The sequence below is a fragment of the Schistocerca americana genome, chromosome 2 (assembly GCF_021461395.2).
Source record: "Schistocerca americana isolate TAMUIC-IGC-003095 chromosome 2, iqSchAmer2.1, whole genome shotgun sequence".
Classification (NCBI taxonomy): Eukaryota; Metazoa; Arthropoda; class Insecta; order Orthoptera; family Acrididae; genus Schistocerca; species Schistocerca americana.
Window position 1 is genome coordinate 354,292,130 of NC_060120.1, and position 26,984 is coordinate 354,319,113.

Consider the following 26,984-nt stretch of genomic DNA (forward strand, 5'->3'; position numbering starts at 1 on the left):
GGATGGCGGGATGAAAGGATGTGTTGGAGTGCAAGTTCCCATCTCCGCAGTTCAGAGGGACTGGTGTTGGGAGGGAGAAGCCAAATGGCACATACGCTGTAGCAGGTTCCTAGGTCCCTAGAATTATGCTGGAGGGCATGCTCCGCTACTGGGTATTGGGCATCTCCTAGGCGGACAGTTCGTCTGTGTCCGTTCATGCGCTCAGCCAGTTTGGTTGTTGTCATGCCGATGTAAAAGACTGTGCAGTGCAGGCATGTCAGTTGATAAATGACATGTGTAGTTTCACACGTAGCCCTGCCTTGAATTGTGTATGTTTTACCAGTAGCGGGGCTGGAGTAGGTGGTTGTGGGGGGATGCATGGGGCAGGTTTTGCAGCGGGGTCAGTTACAGGGGTAGGAACCGCTGGGTAGAGAAGGTAGTCTGGGAATATTGTAGGGTTTAACAAGGATGTTACGGAGGTTAGGGGGGCGACGAAAGGCAACTCTGGGTGGTGTGAGGAGAATTTTGTCAAGGGATGATCTCATTTCAGGGGTTGACTTGAGAAAGTCATATCCCTGGCGGAGTAATTTGTTGATGTTTTCGAGGCCAGGATAATATTGGGTGACAAGGGGGATGCTTCTGTGTGGTCTGGGGGTAGGAACATTGTTGTTGGACGGGGAGGAATGTATTGCTCGGGAAATCTGTTTGTGGACAAGGTCTGCAGGATAGTTGCGGGAGAGGAAAGCACTGGTCAGGTTATTGGTGTAGTTGTTGAGGGATTCGTCACTGGAGCAGATACGTTTGCCACGAATACCTAGGCTGTAGGGAAGGGAGCGTTTGATGTGGAAAAGATGGCAGCTATCAAAGTGAAGGTACTGTTGTTTGTTTGTGGGTTTGATATGGACAGAGGTGTGGATGTGAGCTTCAACAAGATGAAGGTAAACATCCAGGAAGGTGGCTTGGGTTTTGGAGAAGGACCAGGTGAAATTCAGATTCGAAAAGGAGTTGAGGTTATGGAGGAAATTAAGGAGTGTTTCTTCACCATGAGTCCAGACCACAAAGATGTCATCTATAAACCTATACCAGGCCAGGTGAAGCAGCTGTTGGGTCTTCAGGAAAGCCTCCTCCATGCGGCCCATGAAGTGGTTGGCATAGGAGGGAGCCATCCTGGTTCCCATGGCCGTTCCCCTGATTTGTTTGTAGGTCTGGCCTTCAAAAGTGAAGTAATTATGGGTGAGGATGAAGTTGGTAAGTGTGATAAGGAACGAGGTTTTTGGAAGATCTTCGAGTGGGCATTGGGAGAGGTAGTGCTCAAGGGCAGAGAGACCATGGGTATGTGGGAAGTTTGTGTAAAGGGATGTAGCATCTATGGTGACAAGAAAGGTTTCAGGTGGGAGAGGAGTGGGAATGGATTTGAGGCGTTCTAGGAAGTGGTTTGTGTCTTTGATGTAGGATGGGAGTCTGCGGGTGATAGGTTGTAGGTGCTGGTCTACCAGAGCTGAGATACGTTCGGTTGGGGATTTGAAGCCTGCTACAATGGGACGGCCAGGATGGTTCTCTTTGTGGATTTTGGGTAATAGGTAGAAGGTAGGGGTACGTGGCTCAGGTGGAGTGAGTAAGTCTATGGAAGCCGTTGTGAGGCCTTGTGACGGACCTTGGATTTTTAGGATTTTTTGCAGCTCAGTCTGGATGGAGGGAATGGGATCCTGGGTAACAGCTTTGTAGGTTGAGGTGTCAGAGAGTTGACGCAGTCCTTCTGCCACATACTCCACACGGTCAAGTACGACAGTTGTGGAGCCTTTATCCACCGGGAGGATGACAATAGAGCGGTCTATTTTCAGCTCCTTAATGGCACGGGATTCAGCTGGGGTGATGTTGGGGGTTGTCGGGATGTTCTTCAAGAAGGGCTGGGAGGCAACACTGGATGTGAGGAATTCCTGAAATGTCTGCAAGGGATGGTTTTGGGGAAGGGGAGGAGGATCCCTTTGAGAAGGCAGTCGGAACTGTTCTAGACAGGGTTCAACACTGGGTCTAGTACTTGGGGGCTGTGTTTGGGTAGTGAAGTGATATTTCCAGTTGAGGTTCCGGGTGAATGAGAGGAGATCTTTAACCAGGGCAGTGTGGTTGAATTTAGGTGTGGGGCTAAAGGTTAAGCCTTTTGATAGAACAGATGTCTCTGGAGGAGAGAGGGATCTGGATGAGAGGTTTAGGACTGAATTGGGACTGGTGATATGTGGCATTTGACTGTGGTTATAGTTGAGATTTGGTCTGTGTGGGGTATGTGCTGGGATGGGGAGATTGAGTAGGGTGGCTAGGCTAGGTTTGTTGGCTATGAGGGGGGTTTGTTGAAGGTTCTGTTGTGGTTGGTGTTTGTGAGGGATAGGGAGAGGGACCCCACTTCTTAGGTGTTGCACTAGCACTGTGGATAGTTTTTTCAGGTGGTGTGTGGCATGGAACTCAAGTTTGCAGCTGGCTTCTAGGATGATGTTCCTCAGTGTGTTCTCCGAGCAAGGGCTTGAGAGGTGGAGGACTTTGAAGAGAGATAGGAGCTGTTGGGAGTGGTGGTTACATGAAGTAGTGTAGAGATTCAGGACAAGTTGGGTAAGGGCTAAGGATTGAAGGTTCTGGAAGTCCAGGAGAGACTGGTGGAAGGAGGAATTGCACCCGGAGATGGGAACTTTTAAGGTAAGCCCTTTAGGGGTAATTCCAAAGGTTAAGCAGGACTGGAGGAAAAGTATGTGGGATTGCAGTTTGGCTACGGTGAATGCATGTTTCCGGAATGAATGTAAATAATGTGGTATAGGATTAGGGTACCAGTGCTTTCCTCTCCCGCAACTATCCTGCAGACCTTGTCCACAAACAGATTTCTCGAGCAATACATTCCTCCCCGTCCAACAACAATGTTCCTACCCCCAGACCACACAGAAGCATCCCCCTTGTCACCCAATATTATCCTGGCCTCGAAAACATCAACAAATTACTCCGCCAGGGATATGACTTTCTCAAGTCAACCCCTGAAATGAGATCATCCCTTGACAAAATTCTCCCCACACCACCCAGAGTTGCCTTTCGTCACCCCCCTAACCTCCGTAACATCCTTGTTAAACCCCACAATATTCCCAGACTACCTTCTCTACCCAGCGGTTCTTACCCCTGTAACTGACCCCGCTGCAAAACCTGCCCCATGCATCCCCCCACAACCACCTACTCCAGCCCCGCTACTGGTAAAACATACACAATTCAAGGCAGGGCTACGTGTGAAACTACACATGTCATTTATCAACTGACATGCCTGCACTGCACAGCCTTTTACATCGGCATGACAACAACCAAACTGGCTGAGCGCATGAACGGACACAGACGAACTGTCCGCCTAGGAGATGCCCAATACCCAGTAGCGGAGCATGCCCTCCAGCATAATTCTAGGGGCCTAGGAACCTGCTACAGCGTATGTGCCATTTGGCTTCTCCCTCCCAACACCAGTCCCTCTGAACTGCGGAGATGGGAACTTGCACTCCAACACATCCTTTCATCCCGCCATCCCCCTGGACTGAACCTACGTTAAACAACCTCACTCCCATTCACTCTTCAGTCTTCTCCTCTTTCCCTTTCCTCTTTAGCCATTCACGCATCTTTTCATCCTACATAGTTGTGTTTATCTTTATACTATATACCTCTTTACTTCTGTATGCATCCTCTTTGGTTTGAAGCTGGCACAGTACTTACAGTAGAATATCTTTGGCTTCCCTCTGACAACCATGCCTCCATCCTTGCTACCCTCCCTGTTTACCTTTCCCTGTTGCTTCATAACCTGGGTTGTGAGTAACTGAATCCACTTTCCCTTCTTCCCTTTTTTTCCCCTCTCTCCTCCCTGATGAAGGAACAAAGTTCCGAAAGCTAGGAATGTAAATTTTCAGTTCTGTTTTATGTGTATCTATCGGCTGTACTGAGCTGAGGTGAATAATTAACTTCATCCCACATACTGACAGTTGGATGATGATGTATGAAGCATCATGAGCTGTGTTCAGTTAAACTACTCTATCCAACTCTGTAGATATTGCCACCAGAAAATTATACTTCAAAACGTAAGTTAAAATCACCTCCTAAGTGACTGTATACATTGAAATGTATTTAACCTAAAATGACGAATATAAAGCATACAATGTAACTAAGGTGGACTGCCATCTAATATCTGCTTCCATAGCCCATTAATGCCAGATTTTGCCACGCTGTCCTAACGGATACATTCGTCATATGTCCATATCGATTTCCTCGACTACTTCACGCAGTTTTGCTTGTCTGTGAGCACTGACAACTCTATGCAAACGCCACTGCTTTCAGCCGTCAAGTAAAGCCATCGGCAACTGCATTGTCCGTGGTGAGAGGTAATGCCTGAAATGCGGTATTCTCAGGTCACTCGACACTAGCTCTCGAATATTGAATTACCTAACGATATCTGAAATGGAATTTCCCATGTGTCTAGCTGCAACAACCATTCTGCATTCAAACTGTGTTATTCTCATCTTGCAGCCATAAACATGTCTGGAACCATTTCACACGAATAATCTGAGTACAAATGACAGTTCTGCCAATGTACTCCATATTTATACCTTCCACACGCAAAATTGCCGCCCTATGTATATGACTGCTTATTGCTATCCCGTGACTCTTGTCACGTCAGTGTATATGTTCTTACGTCATACCAATTAATCTGAACTGCAACTACATATTTGTAAATGAAATTGATAATAACTTTTATCAATAATATTCAGAATGGTTTTGTCACAAAAGCATCACACACATTGGTTAACTGTTACAAAACGAAAATTACATCCTGTTAGAAAAACGTATGTTAGATTTACACGAATTTTGCTAATGGTAACAGTTGCTAATATTCTCATAAATGCCTCAGTCAAGTCCCGACACTTTGTCCCCCACACAGTGGTCTGTCGATCCTACTTATAACTTGACTGTGCTGTGAAGTCAGACAAGCCACTTGTCAATTATTTTTCTGTCAAAATTGTAATGTCTTACATTGGTTCCTCCAGTGGAAACTCTTTAGGAACACTACAGGAAATAATTCTCACTTCATTCCCATCCTTATAAAATGGGTTTTTCTAATGAGCTGTTTTTTCTTTCTGCAGCCGTCCATTCCATGGACTCAACCTTTTGCTGGTTGCCAAGGAGTGTCTGCCCTCAGAAATTGCCCCCATACTTTTAGTTTGTGCCTTTTCATATCCTTACACCAGCCACCTGAAACTTTCCGTAAACATGGTCTCAAGTCTGCCACGATGACATGATGTCCTTGGCTGCACTGCAGCCCTACCAACACAAAAATGGTAGTTACTGGCCTTCACATGGTCCCAAGAAGTCTAATTTCAGTGCTTAATTAAAATTGAAATATCTCGTGATCTACCACTGATCACGACACTGGTTTCACCGAACTTACTGTAGTAAAATTTCACATATATGTGCATATCATTCCACATGATTATTTCTCCCGTACATTATTTTAATTTATTAACTTACTGATTGGGAGAGCAATGAGTTTCTTCTGTGGAATGCCTTATCACTGCCAAACTAACCCCACCCCCACTGTTTGTAAAATTTCCATTAGTTTTGAATAACAAAATGAAAAACACCTCTTTTCGTTATTTCTCCAACACATGGTTATATTTCACTTTTGCCCCGTTTTCTTTTGCCCCTCACCCATTTTCCTATTACCGCAAATATTTGGCTATACTTTGCAGACTCTAGCAAGGGTGGCAGCACCTCCCTCCACAGCAGCACCTCCATCCCCCAGCTACTCTCTCTCTCTCTCTCTCTCTCTCTCTCTCACACACACACACACACACACACACACACAAACAAACACACTGTAACAAAAAATTTTCATAGTGAACAGTATATATTGAGAGCCTTTGCTTTAGTGCTATCATGTTACTGTGGTCAAGTGTCTTCATTCTGGAACAGGTATCAATGCAAGCTTTTGCTCCGTGTGGTTTATTTTGGAACTCAATACCAGATAACACATGTCAGATTTCTGTCCACTAAAGACATTGGCTCTTGCAAGAGATTGTAATCCTGCTGCACAGGTTAGTGAAAAAAAAACAAATCAGAAATATGTATTATTCTTTTGTAATACCTATAGACTTTTGGCCATTCAGGTGCCCTTTTACCAGTAAAATATGTATGGCTGTAGTTCATGCTGCAGTTAGGAAATCCAGTCACCTTACATCAGCACCAGTAAAAGATTTCCACTGGAGATTACCTCATCAATAGTCATAACAGATTATACTGTATATACATACATCCTTCCTCTTCTCATTCTTTATTTGCATTCTCCGTTGCAAGTGAAAAGTTAGAAGTCTTTGTTTGTGTGGTCATTATCCACAACAAACATCATTACAAATATTAGTTTTATAAAGGAAAACTCCTTTCCCTTGCTGCAGTCTATGTTCATTTGTATTCCAGATGTACTTTACATTTTAAATTAAGGTATCTAAGGTGAATTTAATATGGGATAATACATTATAGTTTTTATAAGTGGTACTTGTAGATGAAAACAGTTTACATCACAATTGTTATATTAATATTTTATTACTTACAGTTACTTGTTTTTTCAGTCGAATTCTGCATTTCCTCTCATCTGGTCATAGGTTAGAGGTCGCACTGTCACTTCGTTTATGAAACATTGACACATCGTTGTAACTAGATGTTCATTTCATGTCTTTTCTCTTATGTGTTTACATAAGTGTTGTGAATCTAACAAGGTTATTAAACTAAAAAATGTTCATCCCCCCCCCCCTCCTTCTCCTCTCTCTCTTTCTCTCTCTCTCTCTCTCTCTCTCTCTCTCTCTCTCTCTCTCTGTGTGTGTGTATGTGTGTGTGTGTGTGTGTGTGTGTGTGTGTGTGTGTGTGTGTGTGTGTCTCCATCCATCCTCCTTCCTGTCTTCCCTCCCTTCCCCCTCTTCTCCCAGAGACAAGGCCTAGGATTTGAATTTAACTGCTGAAAGGAGAAAATATAAAAATGCAGCAAATGAAGCAGGGGAAAGGGAATACAAATGTCTAAAAAATAAGATTGACAGGAAGTCCAGAATAGCTAAGCAAGATTGGCTAGAGGACAAATGTAAGTCTTGAGGAACATATATAACTAGGGGAAAGATAGATTTTGGCTACAGGCAGGTTAAAGAGGCCATTGGAGAAAAGAGAAGCAGCTTTATGAATATCAAGAGCTTACATGGTAAACAATACTAAGCAAAAAAGGAAAGCTGAAAGGTGGAAGGAATATTGAGAGGGGCTATAGAAGAGAAATTGTAGTAAGAAAAGAGGAAGTAGATGAAGATAAGATGGGAGATATACGGTGAGAAGAATTGGACAGAGCACAGAAAGACTTAAGATGAAACAAGGACCCTGCCCTGAAGTAGATGACATTCCCTCAGAACTGCTGGTATCTATAGCTGAGCCAGCAGTGACTAAATAATTACATGTAGTGTGCAAAATATATGAGACAGGGGAAATACCCTCTTACTTCAGGAACAATATAACAATTCCAATTGCAAGAAATCAGGTGCTGACAGGTATAAATTATCAGTTTAATAATTCATACTTGCAAAATACTTACACAAGTTATTTACAGAAGAATGAAAAACCAGTAGAAGCTTACCTCAGGGATGGTCAGTTTGGGTTTCAGAGAAATGTTAGAACACGCGAGGCAATACTGGCCTTATGACGTATTTTAGAAGATAGGTTAAGGAAGGACAAATCTATAGTATTTGTAGATTTGGGAAGGCTTCTGACAATGTTAACTAGAGTGTTGTTGTTGTTGTGGTCTTCAGTCCAGAGACTGGTTTGATGCAGCTCTCCATGCTACTCTATCCTGTGCAATCTTCTTCATCTCCCAGTACCTACTGCAACCTACATCCTTCTGAATCTGTTTAGTGTATTCATCTCTTGGTCTCCCTCTACGATTTTTACCCTCCGCGCTGCCCTCCAATACTAAATTGGTGATCCCTTGACGCCTCAAAATATGTCCTACCAACTGATCCCTTCTTCTAATCAAGTTGTGCCACAAATTTCTCTTCTCCCCAATTCTAGTCAATACCTCCTCATTAGTTATGTGATCTACCCATCTAATCCTCAGCATTCTTCTGTAGCACCACATTTCAAAAGCTTTAAATTTCTGAAGGTAGCAGTGGTAAAATAGAGGGAGCAAATGTTATTTACAACTTCTATAGAAACCGGACAACATTAAGTTTGGAAGGTAGGAGACGAGGTACTGGCAGAAGTAAAGCTGTGAGTACCGGGCGTGAGTCGTGCTTCGGTAGCTCAGATGGTAGAGCACTTGCCCGCGAAAGGCAAAGGTCCCGAGTTCGAGTCTCGGTCGGGCACACAGTTTTAATCTGCCAGGAAGTTTCAACAGTTATAAGAGTCTAGGGGAATGAATGGGAAGCAGTGGTTGAGAAGGGAGTGAGACAGATTTGTAGCCTGTGCCCAGTGTTATATAATCTGTACATGGAGCAGTTTTTGGACCGAAGATAATGACAACAATGACAATAAAAACACCACCACCCGATTTACATACATGAGAAAAAGAAATAGTCCCAGTATCGATCCCTGTGGCACACCCTGCATTACAGTTTCTCATAGATGCAATATTGACTTTTGTCACCCTGTTTTGATAATTTATGTTTATGCATTGTTTATAGCTTTCTAGGTATGTGGACAGGAGTCCAAGAGATGTGTGCATAGTATTGTATGCCCTTGGTGGCTGCAAGAGAAGTAGGTACTAAACCAAGATCTAAAAATACGTCGACTGAGCAAGAGCTGGACTCACACCCTAGAGGACGATGGTTCAAACTCGTATCCGGCCATCCTAATTTAGGTTTTATGTGATTTCACTAAATCATTTCAGCCATATGCTGGGATGGTTCCTTTGAAAGGGCATGGCCGACATCCTTCCCAGTGCTTCCCTAATCTGATGGGATTGATGGCCTCGCTGTTTGGTCACTTCCCCCAAATCAACCAAACTACCTTTCGAATAACAATATGCCCATGGCATTCTTTTCTTCATATAGGTAGGTGCAGACATTGTGCAAACATTCTGTAACAGCTGGTGGGGAGTTGAGATCTTTTTGAAATCGACATTGGGTTTCCGCGAGGAAACTGTTTTCATTGAAACAGGCATTGAGCTGTGCCAGCATCACTAACACAGATATCTTACTATTAGTGGGAATCAGTGATGGCTCTCTCAACTCACTGTGTCCTTTTAATTAAATTTGCAGTTGGTCTCATTCTGGCCACATGCTTTAATGTTTGTGTCCATGCAGTCAACTTTGAACATAAGGCAAGGGTCAAACAATGCTCCCAAATTTTTGACAGCTTCACGGCAACTCTGCAAGATGTTGCCAAGTGGATCTTATTTATGTAATGTCATCACAATTTCTTTAAAAAGCGATGTATGTAAAATGAATGAAAAGATGTATCCTGCATGTTGACTGAAAGTGTTGGTACCATAATTATATATATAAAATTAAGCCAAAATTGACTGACAGAAAAAATATCACAGCAACAAAAAATAATTAATGGAGAGTAATGAAATTTCGTGAATACATTTGTCTCATAACACATTTATGTGATTAACATTGCCAAGATCACAGGTTACATAAATGTGAGATAAACCATTGCAAATGTGAAATGCTGGTACAGTAATTGGTGTAATCACCAAAATGTTGAATGCAAACATACATGAATTGCGCTGTACAGATTCCAGACATCAGTTTGTGGATGGAGTTCCATGCTTGTTGCAGTTGGTCAGTACAGGGATAGTTAATGCTGCATGTGGATGACACTGCAGTTGTTGTCCGATGATGTTCTGTATGTGCTCGATTGGAGACAGATCTTGTGATTGAGCAGACCAAGGCAACATGTTGACACTCTGTAGAGCAGTTCGGTTACATCAGCGATATGTGGCAAGTGTTATCCTGTTGGAAAACACCCCTGGACTGCTGTTAATGAATGGCAGCACAACTGGTTGAATCACCAGATTGACGTGCAGGTTTGCAATCAGGTTGCTTGGGATAATCATGAGAGTGTGACTGCTGTCAAATGAAATCGCAACTCAGACGATAATTCCAGGTGTAGGTCCAGTGTGTCTGTCATGCCAGTGTGTCTATCATGCCAACAGATTGGTTGTTCACGCTCAACTGGCCGCCTCCTACCCAACACACAGCACTGAAGCAGAACCAGCTTTAATCAGAAAACACAACAGGCACCTCCTTGCTCTCCAGTGAGCTCTCTCTTAACACCACTGAAATTGAAATGGCGGTGGCTGGGCATCAGTCTTTATTTGATGTGGTACGTGTAATATGAACATGACTGGACTTGGCATAAGTGCTAAAGAGATGGAAAAAAAGGGGGGGGGGGTGCTAACAGATGGTTTAGTAACAATCAATATAAAATATCAAGAACTTCTGAAGAAATATCAGGAACTAGAAATGAAATATAAAGTATTTGACAAGAATAATCAACTAGGCCAAAACAACATTGTTGTTAAAGGTAATTCCATGCAAAACTATGGTGTTTGCTGAACAATACAAGCAAGCAAGCACTGTGTCTAAGTACTTCTGATTAAGAATCAAAAAAGAAATTTCTGATGCCAAAATGCACCAAAGGGCTCCTTCCGCATGCCAGCAGTCCTGGAAAAGCCTGTCCACTCTCTTTCATAAAAATGTACATTCGAAGCCATTCTGTTTTTGTGCTGCTTTAAATGCAGTGGTGGGGAATATTTCAACTGAGACAGTCATGTAAAAAGAGATGACCATTTGACTAGGGGAAATGTCAATGGCATGTATAAAAATGAAAGCAAGACAGCCCTGTGATATGTTTTCAATACTTATTGCCAAAGCTATTTCATATGAATATCGTCATAACAAGAGTGCCAGTGCCACAGTGGTCATTTGAAAATAAAGAAATTCAAGACTTCAACTCTGAGCTAAATAACTGTGTGAAAAGTTAAACTAAGTACATTTGCTAGACTGAAGTGGAATGAACCATGATGAACGTAAAAGCCATGGATTGCACACAAATAGAATGGAGAAGGACAAGCTAGTCTCCAATATAAGTTAACTGTGGCACATGGGTAGGAGGGGGTCCAGTTGCTTTGGACTACAACCACGAGACTTTTTTAGAATAAATGTCCTTCAGACCAGTGTCCAGAGATGTAGTTCGGATGTGCACGAGTCCCAATCACTTGAAGAAAAGCTAGATGTGAAATGAATTACACAGTTCTTCCATGAATCTTACTGTTCTGCTGGACCAGAGGACGCAGATTGCGGGTATATTTTTAGGTCTGATGAAAGCATTTGACATGTAAACCACAGTTAGGTTCTAAAAAACTGAGTTATGTCATGTTGGGGATCCATCCATGAGTCTTCTAGGCACATACTGTTGAATGCACACATACAAGCTACCCCTCCAGTCACATTCAAGTGATCACCACCTATATTCGATGTTAACGTGCAATGACCACTGACAAACAGCAGGTGGCAGCACTAGCAGTGGAGGGTATATAAAGCATGTGGAGGGGGGATGGGGAAAGCAGTGCTGTCATTGTCGCACTGTGGCAATGGAGCTATTCATCTGACATCCAAAAGGGCAGCATTATTGCCTTTCGGGCTACAGGTGGATGCATTTCTGGAAGGGTTCGTTTGTTAACTGTTTGCGTGCTGCCGTGCTTAATGTACACCATGCATGCCAAAGTGGGACTATCCACAACAGGCACTGAGGCAACTGTGGTGCACCATGGGCCACAGATGATGGATGAAGATAGCGGCAAGCCTGTGTATGGGCGAATAGATGTACAACTGTGGAGCAACCAACTGCCCAGATGAACCAAGGGGCTACCAACAGTGTCTCCTCAACAACCGTTCAGCACACATTGCTTCATATGGGTCTCCCCAGCAGGCACCTGGTTCGTGCACCCATGCTGACTGCTATTCATCAGTGATGATGGCTGGAATGTGTATGCCAGTGCCACCACTGGACTTCTACTGATTGGTGGCAGGTGGCCTTTTGATATGGTCATTGGAGTGTAGAGTGAGAAACATCTGGAAGCAAACACCCTGCAACAATCATTGGGAAGGTCCGGGTCAGAGGATGGAGCTTTATGGTGTGGGAAATGTTTTTGTGGCATTCCGTGGGTGATCTCATCATTCTGGGAGGCTAATGGATCAACACAAATATTTATCTCTCTGGTATTATACATATAGACTGAAGCGGTGAGTAAAAATTTGTACTAAGTCCAGGAATCGAACCCAGGTCTTGTGTTTACTAGGCAGCTGCGTTAACCACTAAGCCACCTTGGCATGGCAGCTCACACAATTGCACGGATTAGCCTAGCATGCCTCCCCCATCGATCCAAATTCTCACTGCTGCCACAGTCTACTTTAAATTCCCCCTTTCACACAAACAGAATTGCCAGGGCTCTCCATGTTCTGGAATAACACCTTGGCATCGAACATAAATGGGAATCCAGCATGAAACCCAGATGCAGGTACTTACACAAATGAAATATTACAATATCAAAGACATTTCTGATCTCATACAGATACACTATGTGATCAAAAGTATCCGGATACCTGGCTGAAAATAACTTAGAAGTTTGTGGTGCCCTTCATTGGTAATAGACCTGCAATACGGTGTTGGCCCACCCTTAGCCTTGATGACAGCTTCCACTCCCGTGGGCATGTGTTCAATCAGGTGCTGGAAGGTTTCTTGGGGAATGGCAGCCCATTCTTCGTGGAGTGCTGCACTGAGAAGAGGTATCGATGTCGGTGAGGCCTGGCACGAAGTCAGCATTCCAAAACATCCCAAAGATGTTCTATAGGATTGAGGTCAGAACTCTGTACAGGCCAGTCCATTACAGGGATGTTATTGTTGTGTTACCACTCCGCCACAGGCCGTGCATTATGAACAGGTGCTCGATCATGTTGAAAAATGTAATCACCATCCCCAAATTGCTCTTAAACAGTGGGAAGCTAGAAGATGCTTAAAACATCAATGTAGGCCTGTGCTGTGATAGTGCCATGCAAAACAACAAGGGGTGCAAGCCACCTCCATGAAAAACATGGCCACACCATAACACCACGACCTCCGAATTTTACTGTTGGCACTACAATGGCAGATGACATTCACCGGCCATTTGCCATAGCCACGCCTTGCCATCGGATTGCCACATTGTGTACTGTGATTCATCACTCCACGCAATATTTTTCCACTGTTCAATAGTCCAATGTTTATGCTTCTTACACCAAGCGAGACATCGTTTGACATGATGTGTGGCCCATGAGCAACCGTGCGGTCACAAAATCCAAGTTTTCTCACCTACTGCCAAACTGACATACTACTTGCAGTGGATCCTGATGGAGTTTGGAATTCCTGTGTGATGGTCTGGACAGATGTCTGCCTATTACACTTTATGACCCTCTTCAACAGTCGGCGGTCTCTGTCAGTCAACAGACGAGGTCGGCCTGTATGCTTTTGTGCTGTATGTGTCCCTTCATGTTTCCACTTCACTATCACATCAGAAACAGTGGACCTAAGGATGTTTAGGAGTGTGGAAAACTCGTGTACAGACGTATGACACAAGTGACACCCAGTCACCTGACCCATGTTAATTCTCCTGCGCTTGCAACCCTGGTTAATCTCCTCCGTTGTCATACCGTACATGTCGGCAACAATTAAATTAAACTACACAAACTTTTAGTCCCATGTCCATTGTTTCTGTTTAGCTTCCTATTTACTTGTACACAGTTGAACATGTTTAAAACTGTATTGTGTAACAGGTTGTGCGCCATGTCGCCCGAAAAAAAGAAATCTCGGTTCGTGGATAGCTGACCATCCTGGAACATTTACATATGACAGAATTGTTCTATATTGTTGAGTCAAGTCTTCATATGCAGAAGAAAGGACCAAGACAACAACTTCTGACAACAGCAAGTTGCAATAGCAGGGATGTGTCCAAAGGTAACCAAAAAAGTCGGTTACACAGGGATCTATATGAAGCATCCATTGAAAGCAATATTTGTCTTCACAAACTTACAAGCCCTATTCTCAAAGCCTTCATGCACAAATTTTGCTTAAATCAAAATATACCAGATGGATCAACATTGTACTTAAAAATTACATACTGACAATTTACGTATATGTTCTGTGAGAAATATGCATTGGACTCAAGGACACCACTATCTGGATTTCAGTGATTGAAACTACAGACATTTGTGGCTGATACATTGTAATTTTAATTGTTGGTGCTTTAAAAGAAGGGCCTTCTTCTTGCTATTTAGTGGCCAGCAAAGAACTTGAAAAAGTAAATGATTCTATGATCACCAGATTTGTGAATGAGGATATTAGAAAAATATTTCCCGAATGTTCTGCAAATGAAAGGGTGTTTGTGTTTATTTCAGATGCTGCTCCCTGGCAGGAAACTAATGAGGAGGTATTGAATAGAATTGGGGAGAAGAGGAGTTTGTGGCGCAACTTGACAAGAAGAAGGGTTCGGTTGGTAGGACATGTTCTGAGGCATCAAGGGATCACAAATTTACCATTGGAGGGCAGCGTGGAGGGTAAAAATCGTAGAGGGAGACCAAGAGATGAATACACTAAGCAGATTCAGAAGGATGTAGGTTGCAGTAAGTACTGGGAGATGAAGAAGCTTGCACAGGATAGAGTAGCGTGGAAAGCTGTATCAAACCAGTGTCAAGACTGAAGACAACAACAACAACAGGGAAAGCCCTCAAAGTATTTTATCCCAATTTGATTCATGTGACACACTTTGCTCATGGAGTACATCACCTTGCTGAAGAAGTACGTTCCACATTTGTGACTGTAAATAAACTGATTTTACCCACAAAAAAACTGTTTCTAAAGGCTCTTGTTCACATCAAGATCTACAAAGAAAAACTACCAAATTGCCTTTACCTCCCGAACCAGTGGTAACTCATTGGGGTATGTGGATCGAAGCTGTGTTGTTTTACAATTAACATTTCGAGACCATTAGAGGGGTAGTAAATGACTTCAATAGTACAGAGGCTTTGGCAGTTTTCCAGTGCAAGGAAGCTTTTAATGATTCCGGTATTACAAAAGACAGTGCTGTGATTAGCATTTATTTTTCCCATATATCTGCGAGTACTAAAAAGCTTGAAACTCAAGGTTTGGCGTTGAATGAATCTATTCAGTTAATGAATAAAATTATTCTAGTGAACTCTTCATTGCAGGAGGTATTCCCAAGAAGACTTAAAGATAAGTTTGAAAACATTTTAAACAATAGCCCAGGCTTTGAACCCTTGTGCCAAATTGATAGTTTTATTAAGGGGATGGGTGAACTTTAACCAGAAACAATAAGTGCCAACATAGCACCCAAATTCAAATACTGCCCAGTTACCTCAGTTGATGTAGAATGGTTCTTTTCTGCTTATAAAAATGTTTTGAGTGATCAAAGACACAATCTTACTACCAAACATTTGGAACAGTACTTGGTCAGTTATGCTTAAAACAGCAAAAAAAAAGTGAAATAAATTGTAAATGATGCTTTGGTCCAATAGTATTAATTAAAAGTTAATGATGTTCAAAAAATTCATGATTGTATGTTGTTTTTTAAATAAAATATTATGGAGCTTTTGAGTGTGCCCCTCTGCATGCGATATAGATCAAAGTTGGTCCTGTACATATCGACTGTTTTTCTGCGACTCACTCGCATCCCATCCGCTTGTTACTGACAACAATAGCAAAGAAGGAACAACTCTTGAAATGTGGTATGCTTCCCCATTTTGCAATTAGAAAATAGTCCCAGAAAGGTCCCCTTACTAACATCTACCAGAAAGTATTCAGAAAGTGATATCAGCGTTCTAAATGTACTGATTTTTTCCATGGCCAGCACTCTTCCTCATAATTGATATTCACAGGTTCGACTTTGAGATATAATGCATGCAGTAACTATCATGTTTTTTTTATTATTTGGTCTTGCATTTTCAAGGTTTTTATAATGAATATAATCCAGTCTCTATTGATAATCATTATAAAATTATGGTAAATAACCCTTGTAACAAAATATTGAGCACAGTAGGCACAAAATCTAAAGCTTGTTGCTAACAGGGAGTTCACTCAGTTCAGGGAAGTCTTGGGTGAGAAAGAGAGCAGAAATTATCATGTTATGGAGCATCTTGAGGAGGAATTTTTTATGTCTGACATCAGGTGATGCCAACCTAAGACTGTGCACCTAATAGTATGTCACGCAGAAGTAACAATGATTCCTGAAAGCCTATTATAGAAACAGCCATCTTCAAAAGCAGTGTTTATGTTTTTAAATGACTGTGGAATTGAATTAAAGCTGTTGTAATAATGCAGTGAGCAGAAGGAAGGTTACTACTAGAGTCACTATCATCAGATCATGATTATCATTAAGACAGTGACTCGACATACTTTCCCACCGTGCCAAACACTGCAAACCTATCATACAAGTGGCTGTGACCCAACATGGCAAAAATGAAAATCGTACTTACCACCTTAGCACTATGTTACATGATCAGTAACATTGCTTATAGTGTGCATTTTCTGCTTTGTTCCAATCCTGACTCTGAACAGGAATATGATGCCCTTTTTGCAGAAAACTTTTGCTGTGCCTAAATGGTGGATCAGTTGTGTAGTAGTAGTAGTAGTAGTAGTAGTAGTAGTAATCAGTGGTGCCAGTGCACAGCCATGGGAACACCATGTTTCTCCAACCTTTTTTTTTTCTCTCATTGTCACTAAAGGCCATTTATTTTGCAGCAAACACTGTTTTACCAGTGTTAAGTAGTAACTCTGTGGTAACTTCCTAACCACCTCCTTTTGGTGGAAATGATTATTTTTTGCTGTTAGACTAATGCAAGGCTTGCCTTCAGTGTGAGTTTGTTCAGATTGATATGCCTAGTCAGATTAAGACATTACCTCCTTGGTTGGGAACCACCTAACTTCTATGTAAGAATATAATCAACATGTTCAGAGATAAAGTATCATATTTTACAAGGTTTCGTAATGGTGGCAAAGGGCTGAAACTGATCTGAGGCTTTTTGAATCTTAACAAGTGCATTCCAGGCTTTAATTAGGGTACAGCCATAACCATTAGAGAGGAGAATATGCTTGTGACTGTCAACTTTCTCGATCTATAAGTCAATGAGGCACATACCAAAACAACATATATAACTGTAATGGAGAGAAATTTTTTTCTACAACACTCTAATGTAATGATGGTAGCTTCTCTGGAAAATCAGAACTTCTCAGGGAAACTTAATTTACCAGAAAAGTCAGGAAATTCCAAAAATCCCAGGAATTTCTGGTATTCTAGCCCTGTGAGCTTGAAAGCCTGGTGGATGGCGTGGACCTCGATGACAGTTAGATGGCCCTGCTATAATCTGCAGGTCCTGCTGTCACTGCTGCAGCACTTCTCAACAGAGACACCCAATGTGTCTGCCTACCAGTACTCATGGCAGTCATTTAAAGCCAGCAGCACAGCCACTCTGTCCGTCAGTCATGATTTCACTGCACTGTGGTAGTGCTCTCTCTACACATAATTATTTGGTTCTAGTTTCACTATGCCTTAGATTTCTGATCTCAGTTTATTTGTTGGACTCGTTCTTCCACCACGTCGTCACCGTTGTTTGTCCTCCTCTGTTGTCTTCGTGTTTACTTTTGGTGACTCACTGTCCATGCCATCAACTGATTGGCCAGTCCCTGAAAGTTTGAGTTTCAACACCAATGACAGCAGCAGCAGCAGCAGCAAACTGAATAGCTACATCAGGAAATTCAGCTTTTGAAGGTTCGGGGTATCCAACGTGTACAGGCAATGTTCACTCCTCAAGCAGAGTGGTGCCCACCCATGTTTCCGCCACTTAACAATGCCAAAGAGGATTGGGAAACATATTTGCAATGGTGGAAACAGCCCATTGCCACATTTCTGTTTTCTGATGACTTGCCATATTTCAACTCTCGCTCTTTCCAGAGATTGCTCTCTCCAGGGGTTGCATTTCCTCTCTTGGGCTTTCCTGTAGACATTTCTCTTACTAAAGAAGTTGGGTCCATTCTCAAATCCTGTCACACTCATATTTGAGGAGATGTGTTCCTTGCTTTCGAATTATTATTCACAGTGGTTCCATGTGGTTGCTTCATGTCTTGAGTTCCACTGATACCAAAAATGACCCAAACTGTCATACTGATCATGGATGATGGACTTGCATGGATTGAGCCGGCATTGTGATTTCACTTGTTTGAACCGGGCATGCAAAACTTCACAGGTGGTTTCTTTGATTTGAGAGATCATGGTTCAATTGGCTTCCATTCTGGATGTACATACTGCAGCCCTTAAACTGGACAACTGTGCATTGCATGATGTTTTGAACATCATATGCTCTTTTGAGATCCTGCAAGCAGGAAATGAACACCTCATGGCTAGCTCCAAGTAACAATTGTCCAGCCACCACCTAGGGGATGGAATTCTCATAAGTCATTTTACTGATGGTGTCATTTCAGATGTGTCCATGACCTCTGGACATCCAGTCACACACTGTCATTGTCAGCAGTGGTATCACGTGTCACATTGTGACTGTTTTGTAGCTGTCCAGATCACTTGGTTTGCTGCACCTGTTTTGGAAAGATGGGCATCTCCAAACTATCAAAAACTGTCGTGACAATGGGATCCCTCTCATCACATGTGTTAAGGGGCAGTTCCCAAACTTCAGGCAGTTGTTCCCCCAGGCGGTCCTTACAGTACCAAGTTATCAACTTAACAATTCGGGATCAGGACATCTGTTTCTAGGTGGACACAAGAGCTCAGTCTCCTTGGTAAACCTCCACATGTATGCTCATTTGGTTTCCCCTGTCTTGGCCCCACCCTGCCATACAATGGACACATACAGTGACAGATTCCTCTGTGGGATCGGTTTACAATCAGTGCCTCCTACAAAAAGGTCACATGGTGGATAATACTGTTTGTTGTCGACAATCACTTGCCCAGCAACATTTTCAGCCCGGATGCCTTCTCACTGTTTGGAGTCTCCATCACCAACAATGTTCACATTGTCTCTGGCACAATTACCTTCCAAGAACTCAATGACCTCAGCACCGCCTTCGCACCTCTATTTGAACGTGGCCTTGTGTGCGCAATGGATTTTCTGGCTCATATATCCTTATGTACATCTACAGTGCCCCTTTTCTGCCAGGCACTTTCTGTTCCGTCTCCTTACAGATAGCCATTAATCAAAAACTCAGTCAGTTCCTTGAACTCTGGGTGATTTAACTTGTTAAAACCAGTGTTTGAACCACACCCCTGGTAGTGGTCAAGAAACTCAGTGGCTCCTTCCGGGTATGAGGAGACTTTAAAATGACAATCAATGTCCAGGCACAAATGGATGCCTAGCTCATTCCATGTCCAGAGGATCTCCTCGCAAAACTTGTTGGAAGTGAATATTTTTGTAAGAAAAACGTTGTCGATGTATATTTGCCGATTCCGCTGATGAGCAATTGCAACATATGGTCATCACCATGCCTTTTGGCTTATACAAATACAAGTACATGCCCTTTGTGATCTCTTCACCTCCATCAATCTTCCAGATGTAACTGGAACAGTTAACTATATCCATCATTTCTTGTACTTGCAATCTCAATGACTTCAGTTGCCACATACGCTACACAGCAGGAACACCTGTTTCACCTTTGTATCCTCTGCTACATTGCGTGATGTGCGGCTCAAGTAACCAATTTCAAAAATGACAGTTTTTTCAGGAGCAAGTAGAAGACCTCAGACATTTGTTCAACAAAGAAGGAGTCCAGCTCACTGACCACAACATATGTGCTATTGATTCTTTTCCCCATTCTCAAGACTTACAGGAATTGCCAAATTTTTTTGGGAAAGGTGAATTATTACTTGAAGTTTTCCCACAAGCAGCCCACATCATGCGCCCACTCAACCAATCATGGAAGAAGGGCATTCAGTACAAGTGGACGGCTGCCTGTGAGCATACTTTCACACAGCTGAAGCATTTGCTGCACTCAGCACCCATCCTTAAACCCATTTTCTCATCACATCCACTCGATTTGGCCACTGATGCTTCTCACTGTGTTATTGGTGCAATGCTGGTGCATAGGAACAGTGATGGCACTGAGCAATTGATTGCCTTTGCGTCAAAGACACTGACACCCATTCAAAATAAATACTCGCAGGTTGAAAAAGAAGCTGTGATGATTGTCTTTCCCATCAAGAAGTTCATATTTACCTTTACAGGACCAAATTTACCTAATTATGGACCCACAAAACACTGGTAGCTCTCTTTGGGTCAAACTTCCAGCTTCCCAAGTTGACGGCAAAATCACTTCAGTCTCATGCACTTTTCCTCAGTTCCTACAGTTATGTTATTAAACGTAAGCCCATGACACAACACACAGATGCAGCTGTCCTCTCTTGTGTAATCTTGAAACTTGACCAACAGATAATCTGTTTCCACATTGACATGGAATTACAGCCCACCTTGGACAGGTTTCCCATTACAGTTCCTTACATCAGTGTAGACGCACACTGTGACCCTGTCTTAAAGCATATCATGTACTATGTGCTTCATGGGGTCCCACTTATTTTTTGAGGTCTGCTGATCCAGAGCTCCAGACCTGGACTTGGGTCTCGCACCATTTGTCAGTCACCTCCGATGTTCCACCTGCTTGACATGGAGGCAGATACTCACCATGTTGTCATCCTGTCTATCCTATGACCTCAAAATTTGCAACTCCTACATCATGGACATTTGGGTATATTACAGGTGAAAGCCCTTGCAAAGCGACATGCGTGACCAAAAACTTGGAGGCCATGGTGCGCAGCTTTTCTACTTGTGCCTGGCACCAGGCTCCTCTGTCCCACTCTTTCAGCCCCTGGCCCACCCTCCATCACACCTGGGTCCACATTCATCTGGGCTTTGCTGGCCCCTTTCTAGACTGTACGTGGCACAGCTTATCCTAACTACCCCTATCTGCCCGCCCGGCTAGCCGTGCCATTTCCTTTGTAAATTTGCTTGCAGCAACTGTGTTACAAGGTGTTGTAACTGAACACTATTTCTTGAATAGTAAAATCATCAGTTTAGTATACATGTTGTTTTCAACTGTAGCTGAATTTGAGATAATCACTATTAAGTACAAGGCAAGTCTAAAAATTTTATTTGTGGCCACTGAAACTAGTAAAGTTAATCTTGCTCTTGCATATGACAAAAATTTCTTCAGGGAAATTTGGTATTCAGCCTGGAAATTTCAGGAAAATTGTTTGATGGAACTCAAACTGCCATCCTGAAAATGCTGTGGGATATAGAAGAATAAAGGTAAATAATCTGCTGAAAGTAGGAAATATGAAATATATTTGATCCAAAATGTTGCCATGGCAATTGAATAGTATCATTATTTTCTCCCAAACTGGGTTAATAAAGTTGGTCTTCATCTTACAACCATGTATTACTCACATAATGAAACTTGCCAGTGTTGTCTCTTTCCTTGAGGTACACTTAATAATCTCTAGCTTTTATCACTAATTTTAATGTTAGTATTATAGTTAGTATTAAACATGTATTATTTTCATGTTCAGTAAATTGGAGGATCAAAAATAGTTAACATGAAACATAAAAACAAATTCACATAATAAGAGATTAAACACTGTGATAATTTATGAAAAGGATCTCAAAGTTAAAAATGTAACACAGATGTTTTTGCATTGAATTTTTAAATAACACAAGAATTTTTAATGCAAGAAACAAACTTACTTGTGTAGTGTACTGACAAAAAGAAAAATCGCAAAGTTGTAAGATTTCTGAATGAAAGAACAATGTTGACCAAAATTTGTATTTTGTCAAAGGGAGAATGCATTTGATAAAACTGTAAAATTGCAGTGAGGCGTACTGAATTGGCACTCATCTTCAGGAGGTAAAATTCCAGTAATGCTGATAGACACATTTAAATGTGAAAATACTACTGGTAGTTTTTGGGACAGTTAACTCTTTCCTCAGAATCAAATATGTTTGGAATGGTTGAGATGGGGAGTATATTGCTCAGCCTCCAGATTGAGAGGGATCTACAAAATCTTTATCCCCCCCTTGCTTCATCACTGGTGAGTCCTTGACAACCTGGGGTCTGAGTGAACTACATCTCCTTCCCAAACCTATCCCTCTTTGTTCTGTGAGGAAGAAAATAGCAGTACTGAAATTTAGGAGTAGTATTTTCACTCTTAAATGTGTGCTGGAATTTTGCCCCGTGATAGTCGTTGTTGGTCAACAATTCTGTCTCTTTGTAATTTTATAAAATTGGTGTTTTATTAAATCACATGACTTCCTTTTCAATTGCAGGGACTGTGTTTGGTCTTCATGCAGATACCATCCTCTCCATATTAAAAGCAACAATGAAACCAGACAATGATGCTGAAATGAGATTGAAGAGCTTCACCATTTTGTCAGACATCCTCAAGGAGAAAGAGAAGAACTTGGAACGAGCCCAGGATGCTGGTTTATTTCTAATATCCTTTCTTCAAGGTAATTTTGAGAGTCTTAGGTTGTGTATTTATATTACAGTATTACAAAAATATTAATATTGAGTTATTTGACAACTGTATGTATAATGAAACTAGTGGAACTGATGAAGAAAGTTTTTCTTTGTGCATTTGTGAAACATTTTAGGATAATTTCCTCACAGGGTCATCCACTGTGATGCCCTGTTTTTTTTTATGCCCAAGATATCTGCCCTTTTTTCTTCTACATGCTCTTACATTTCTTCATTGTTAGGAGGATATATTGTCAAAGTGATTGATGACAACGAGGATCATAGCTGATGTGTGTAGAAAATGTAATTGGCATTTCTTTTTTGTGGTACAGCTAATTTATTTAGTACATTCATAGTTTTCTGTGGTAAACAAAACTATTAGCATGTAAACAATGTGTTATTTGTGCCTCATAATATGTATATCAGTGTAATTAGAAGTAGAGTCCTGTGTTTACAGTACATGGGATAAAGAATAGGTCAGTGCTGCTGCTGCTGCTGCTGGTACTGCTACTACTACTACTACTACTACTACTACTACTACAGTTCAGTGCCTCAGCAGGTACTAAGTCAGAGTTGCCTGACAAGAAATTGGGGCAAATTTCTGATGCACACATTATCCTCTTATGTACTTTTGGTTTTCCTATATGCTATATAGTGCATGATTAATATCATTTATTACAGTGGAATCATGGATGGAAAACAGCAGTGATATGGTAAAGACAGTCACTCAACAAATACCATATACATTTACAGAAGGAGTTTAGGATTTAATATTTCATTCATTCGTTAGAGAAAGATCGCATGTGAACCGCTTACTGCAGAAAGGCAACTAGTCTAAATTTAAACATTTCTATTTTTTGATGATTATGGTTCTGTGTGGATCCATGCATTGTACACTGCAAAAAAGAAACCTGTTTGCATGATAGACGTTGATCTGGAAACACTGTCAGTTTTCCATTTACTGCAGATAGTAACTAGTGCGGGACATGTTGGTGGACAGAGGAATGATACTACACAGTGGATGATGTTGAACCTATAATGAATTCCTCAGAAAACAACAAAAAGTTTTCCGTTGTTCATGTGAAGGTGGATTCTTTGATTGACTAAAATTCCTGGTGGCCTACATTCTATTAAAGAACCTGCCTGAACGATGGTTCGTATGGTAAATCAATTCCCAGACACCTATCCTTGTTCTGGTTCTGTAGGGACACAATGTCGGAAAGGTCAATGACTGTTGGGATGGGGTTAATGTGGGAAAGGAAAACTGCAATGATGTTGAAGGTGGCTTTTATATGGTAGACGTCAATAGAGAACTGAGAAATGAAATCGAAATGCCGAAAGTGAAGGGGGGGGGGGGGGGGGGTCAACGGTCAACGAGAGGTTGCGTATGACGTCTGCTACTGGTTTATGGTTGGACAGGAAGTGGAAAGGTCAGCCCTCGATGTTGGGGTGGAAGTGTTTCACCACCTCATAAACTGCTAAGAGTTCACAGTCAAAGGCTGAGTATTTTTGTTAGGCACGTGAAAGCGTCTTCTAAAAGAACTGAAGTGGCCTGACCACGTTGTTGTGGCATTGTTGTAGGACCGCACCTACTGCGGAGTCACTGGTATCCATGGTGATGAAGAGTTCAGCATCCGAGATTGGATGAGCGAGGCTGCCAGCTCATGTGAGAGAGTCTTTCAGGGTCTGGAAGGCTGCGTGCAGTGGTTCGCTCCACAGAACGTGGCGTGTCCCTGAAGTTTGCTTACCAGAGGGGTCAGCCTGGGTGTCGGCAGCTGCAGGCAAATGACGACGGTAGTAGTTTATCGTTCCCAGGAACTGCTGGAGCTCTTTATATGTGGTAGAGAGTGGCATGGATGAGATTGATTGCACCTTCAATTCAGGAGGGTGTATACCGTCAGCCGAGACTGTTTACCCCAAGGATTGGACAGATTGTTGACATAGTTGCAGTTGTCAGATTTAATCTAGACTCTGTTAGATGAAAGAGTGTCCTTTACTACTACGACGTGGTGTTCGTGATCTTGTGTGGATTTGCTGAAGCTCAGGATATCATCAAGATATACGAAACAGAAGTCGAACTGGAGCAAGAGAGAGTCAATAAAGTGTTGCCATATCTGTGAGGCATTTTTTTAACACGATTGTCATGAAATGGTACTCGTACAACTCGATGGGGATGATAATTTCGGAATGTCCTTGGGTGTGACTGGGATTTGGTGGTAAGCGCATTTGCCATCACGTACACTGAAAATTGTAGCACCTGCGAGAAGGTGAGTGAAGTCAGAAATGTTCGTACAGGATAATTGTCCATCACAGTTCTAGCGTTCAAGCATCTGTAGTCACCACGCATATGAAAGGAGCCGTCCTGTTTAGGGTTGAGGTATATGGGCAGTGACCAGTTACTATCGGAGGGCTGTAAAATTCCCGCCTCAAGAAGTTCCTGAATTTGTGGTGAGCCGAGCGCAACTTGAGTGGGTTGAGGCGGTGAGCCTTGAGGCGATAAGGTGGGCTCTCGGATGTGACGATGTGGTGAACAGTTCCATTCGTGACGGTGGAAACTAAATATTCAATGACTGCGTGCAGGCGGGCCAAGGTGTTGGTTGAATTTTTAGGGACACTTGGCTTGGAAGCAGCATAGTTGTCTGCTCAAAAGGGGGAATGGCAGTGGGAAAGTCACATGTTTGTTATGTTTATGCCAGCGCAGATGGCAATTTGAGAGTGCAGAGCATGTGGTGGGCACCGCGAGTGGTGTGCATAGAGAACGTCTGTTGTGTGTAGTGTGTGAGAGAGGCGCGCTCGGCAATGATGGCATTGCTGGCTTGCGTGGAGCTCTCAGATATGATTAGATGTCAGCACTGGCGTCCACAAGGAAGTTGTGACTCATAGTCTTTGACATAAAGGCAGCCATTTGACAGAGCAGTGGCTTGTATGGAATTTAGTGTGGTTGGCGCTTATCAGATGATTGGTGTTTCACATGCTTGCACAGAGGGTGGCACTTTTTTGCATCGTCACCGAATACGTTGTGATACCAACAGTGAGGGTATGTTGGGTGAGGAAGCAGCCGATCATCCTCAGTGTGTTCGGGTTCATACGCCGGGCATATGGAGCAGGTGCGATATGCAGTGGTTCGGTGGGTGGAGAGTGCATGCATTGTGTGCCAGGTGCCGCGGTTCGGTGGGTGGAGAGTGCATGCATTGTGTGCCAGGTGGCGCAGGAGTCTGAGAAGCGAAGCGTGGCCTTCCCCTGCCAGAGGCTGGGAGAACTACCAGTGCAGAAATGCCAACCTGTTGCATGAGCTCCTGCTGATGATGCTGGTGTGTGAGCAAATAGTCCTGATCAGCCATCAGATCTGCACACATGAACCGATGGATTCCAGGGTGTGAGGGAGGAGATGAATCTGAAGATATGTAGGCAGTTTTGAAACAGGGTTTCATCCAACATCATCTGCTCTCTGACCAGGAGGTATTGCCGGTGCCAAAGCTGGGATGGGCTACAGTTGCCGAGATGTTCCTCGTACAGTTTTTGCAGAATAACCTCTTGTGGGGAGCGCGAGAGGCACTCAGTGGTAGTCTGTTTTGCAAAATCGTACGTTGAAGTTAGCGGGCGCATCAGAAGTAGATTGCAGATCAGGTCTATGTGCCTGTGCAGATGAGTCATGAGGCACAGGAATTTTGAATTGTCATCAGTCATGCAGTACAGTTCGAACAAGTTGTCTACCAGTGCAAACCACATTGCTGGGTTGTCCTTAGATAGAGGGGGCAGGGTCAGTAAGCGGTCTGGTGGTGCCAACGAGGGCCCACCTAGTTCTGTATCTGAGTCCCTCGTTCACTCATATGTGATGGATGCTGGATCAGCACAGCTGACACAGACGGCCATGCTTAGGGTGCGAGCGAGTAGTCTGTCAGAGCAGATGAGAATGGCACTGAAGCACTAAGAAATGTCGCTGTAGAACTGTTCAACGCAAAGCTCACGACGTGGAAGTCCAACACAGAAGGCATGGCCAGAGCCATGTGAATAGCAAGCGGGTGAACAGTTGCAGCTGAAACCCCCTGAAAGTTTACTTGTGGTGACGTGGGAGCGGAGAGTGGTCGGGAGGGGGAGGGGGGGGGGGAGAGCACAGTTAAATGTTGCCACCGGGCTGTTGACATGACGAGCCGGGGCATGTTCAGAGGTGCAGAAACCACAGTTAATATCGCTGTGCAGCACATTGCTCACGTCAGGTGGGGGCCCGTAAAGTGCACTGAGGGGCCGAACGGTCACTGGGGGCAGAAACATACTTGGAAATTTTCATGATATACAATGGGCATTGTCCACTTTGTAAAACAATGAAGGAGTAAAGCACTCGGGCATCACGGGAGCACGATCGGTACACGTGGTCTGTCCTAACAAAGGCGAGGTTGCACACGGCACTGTTG

General features: G+C 42.9%; 1 protein-coding gene across 1 annotated transcript in view; it reads left to right on the forward strand.

The window, feature by feature from the left end:
• The window catches only part of LOC124596328 (dynein axonemal assembly factor 5), a 98,345-nt gene that overhangs the window by 41,195 nt on the left and 30,166 nt on the right, over positions 1-26,984 (forward strand). The window contains exon 8 of the mRNA XM_047135431.1: positions 22,383-22,565. Within this exon, the coding sequence (XP_046991387.1) occupies positions 22,383-22,565 (183 nt within the window). The remainder of the gene's footprint in view (positions 1-22,382; positions 22,566-26,984) is intronic.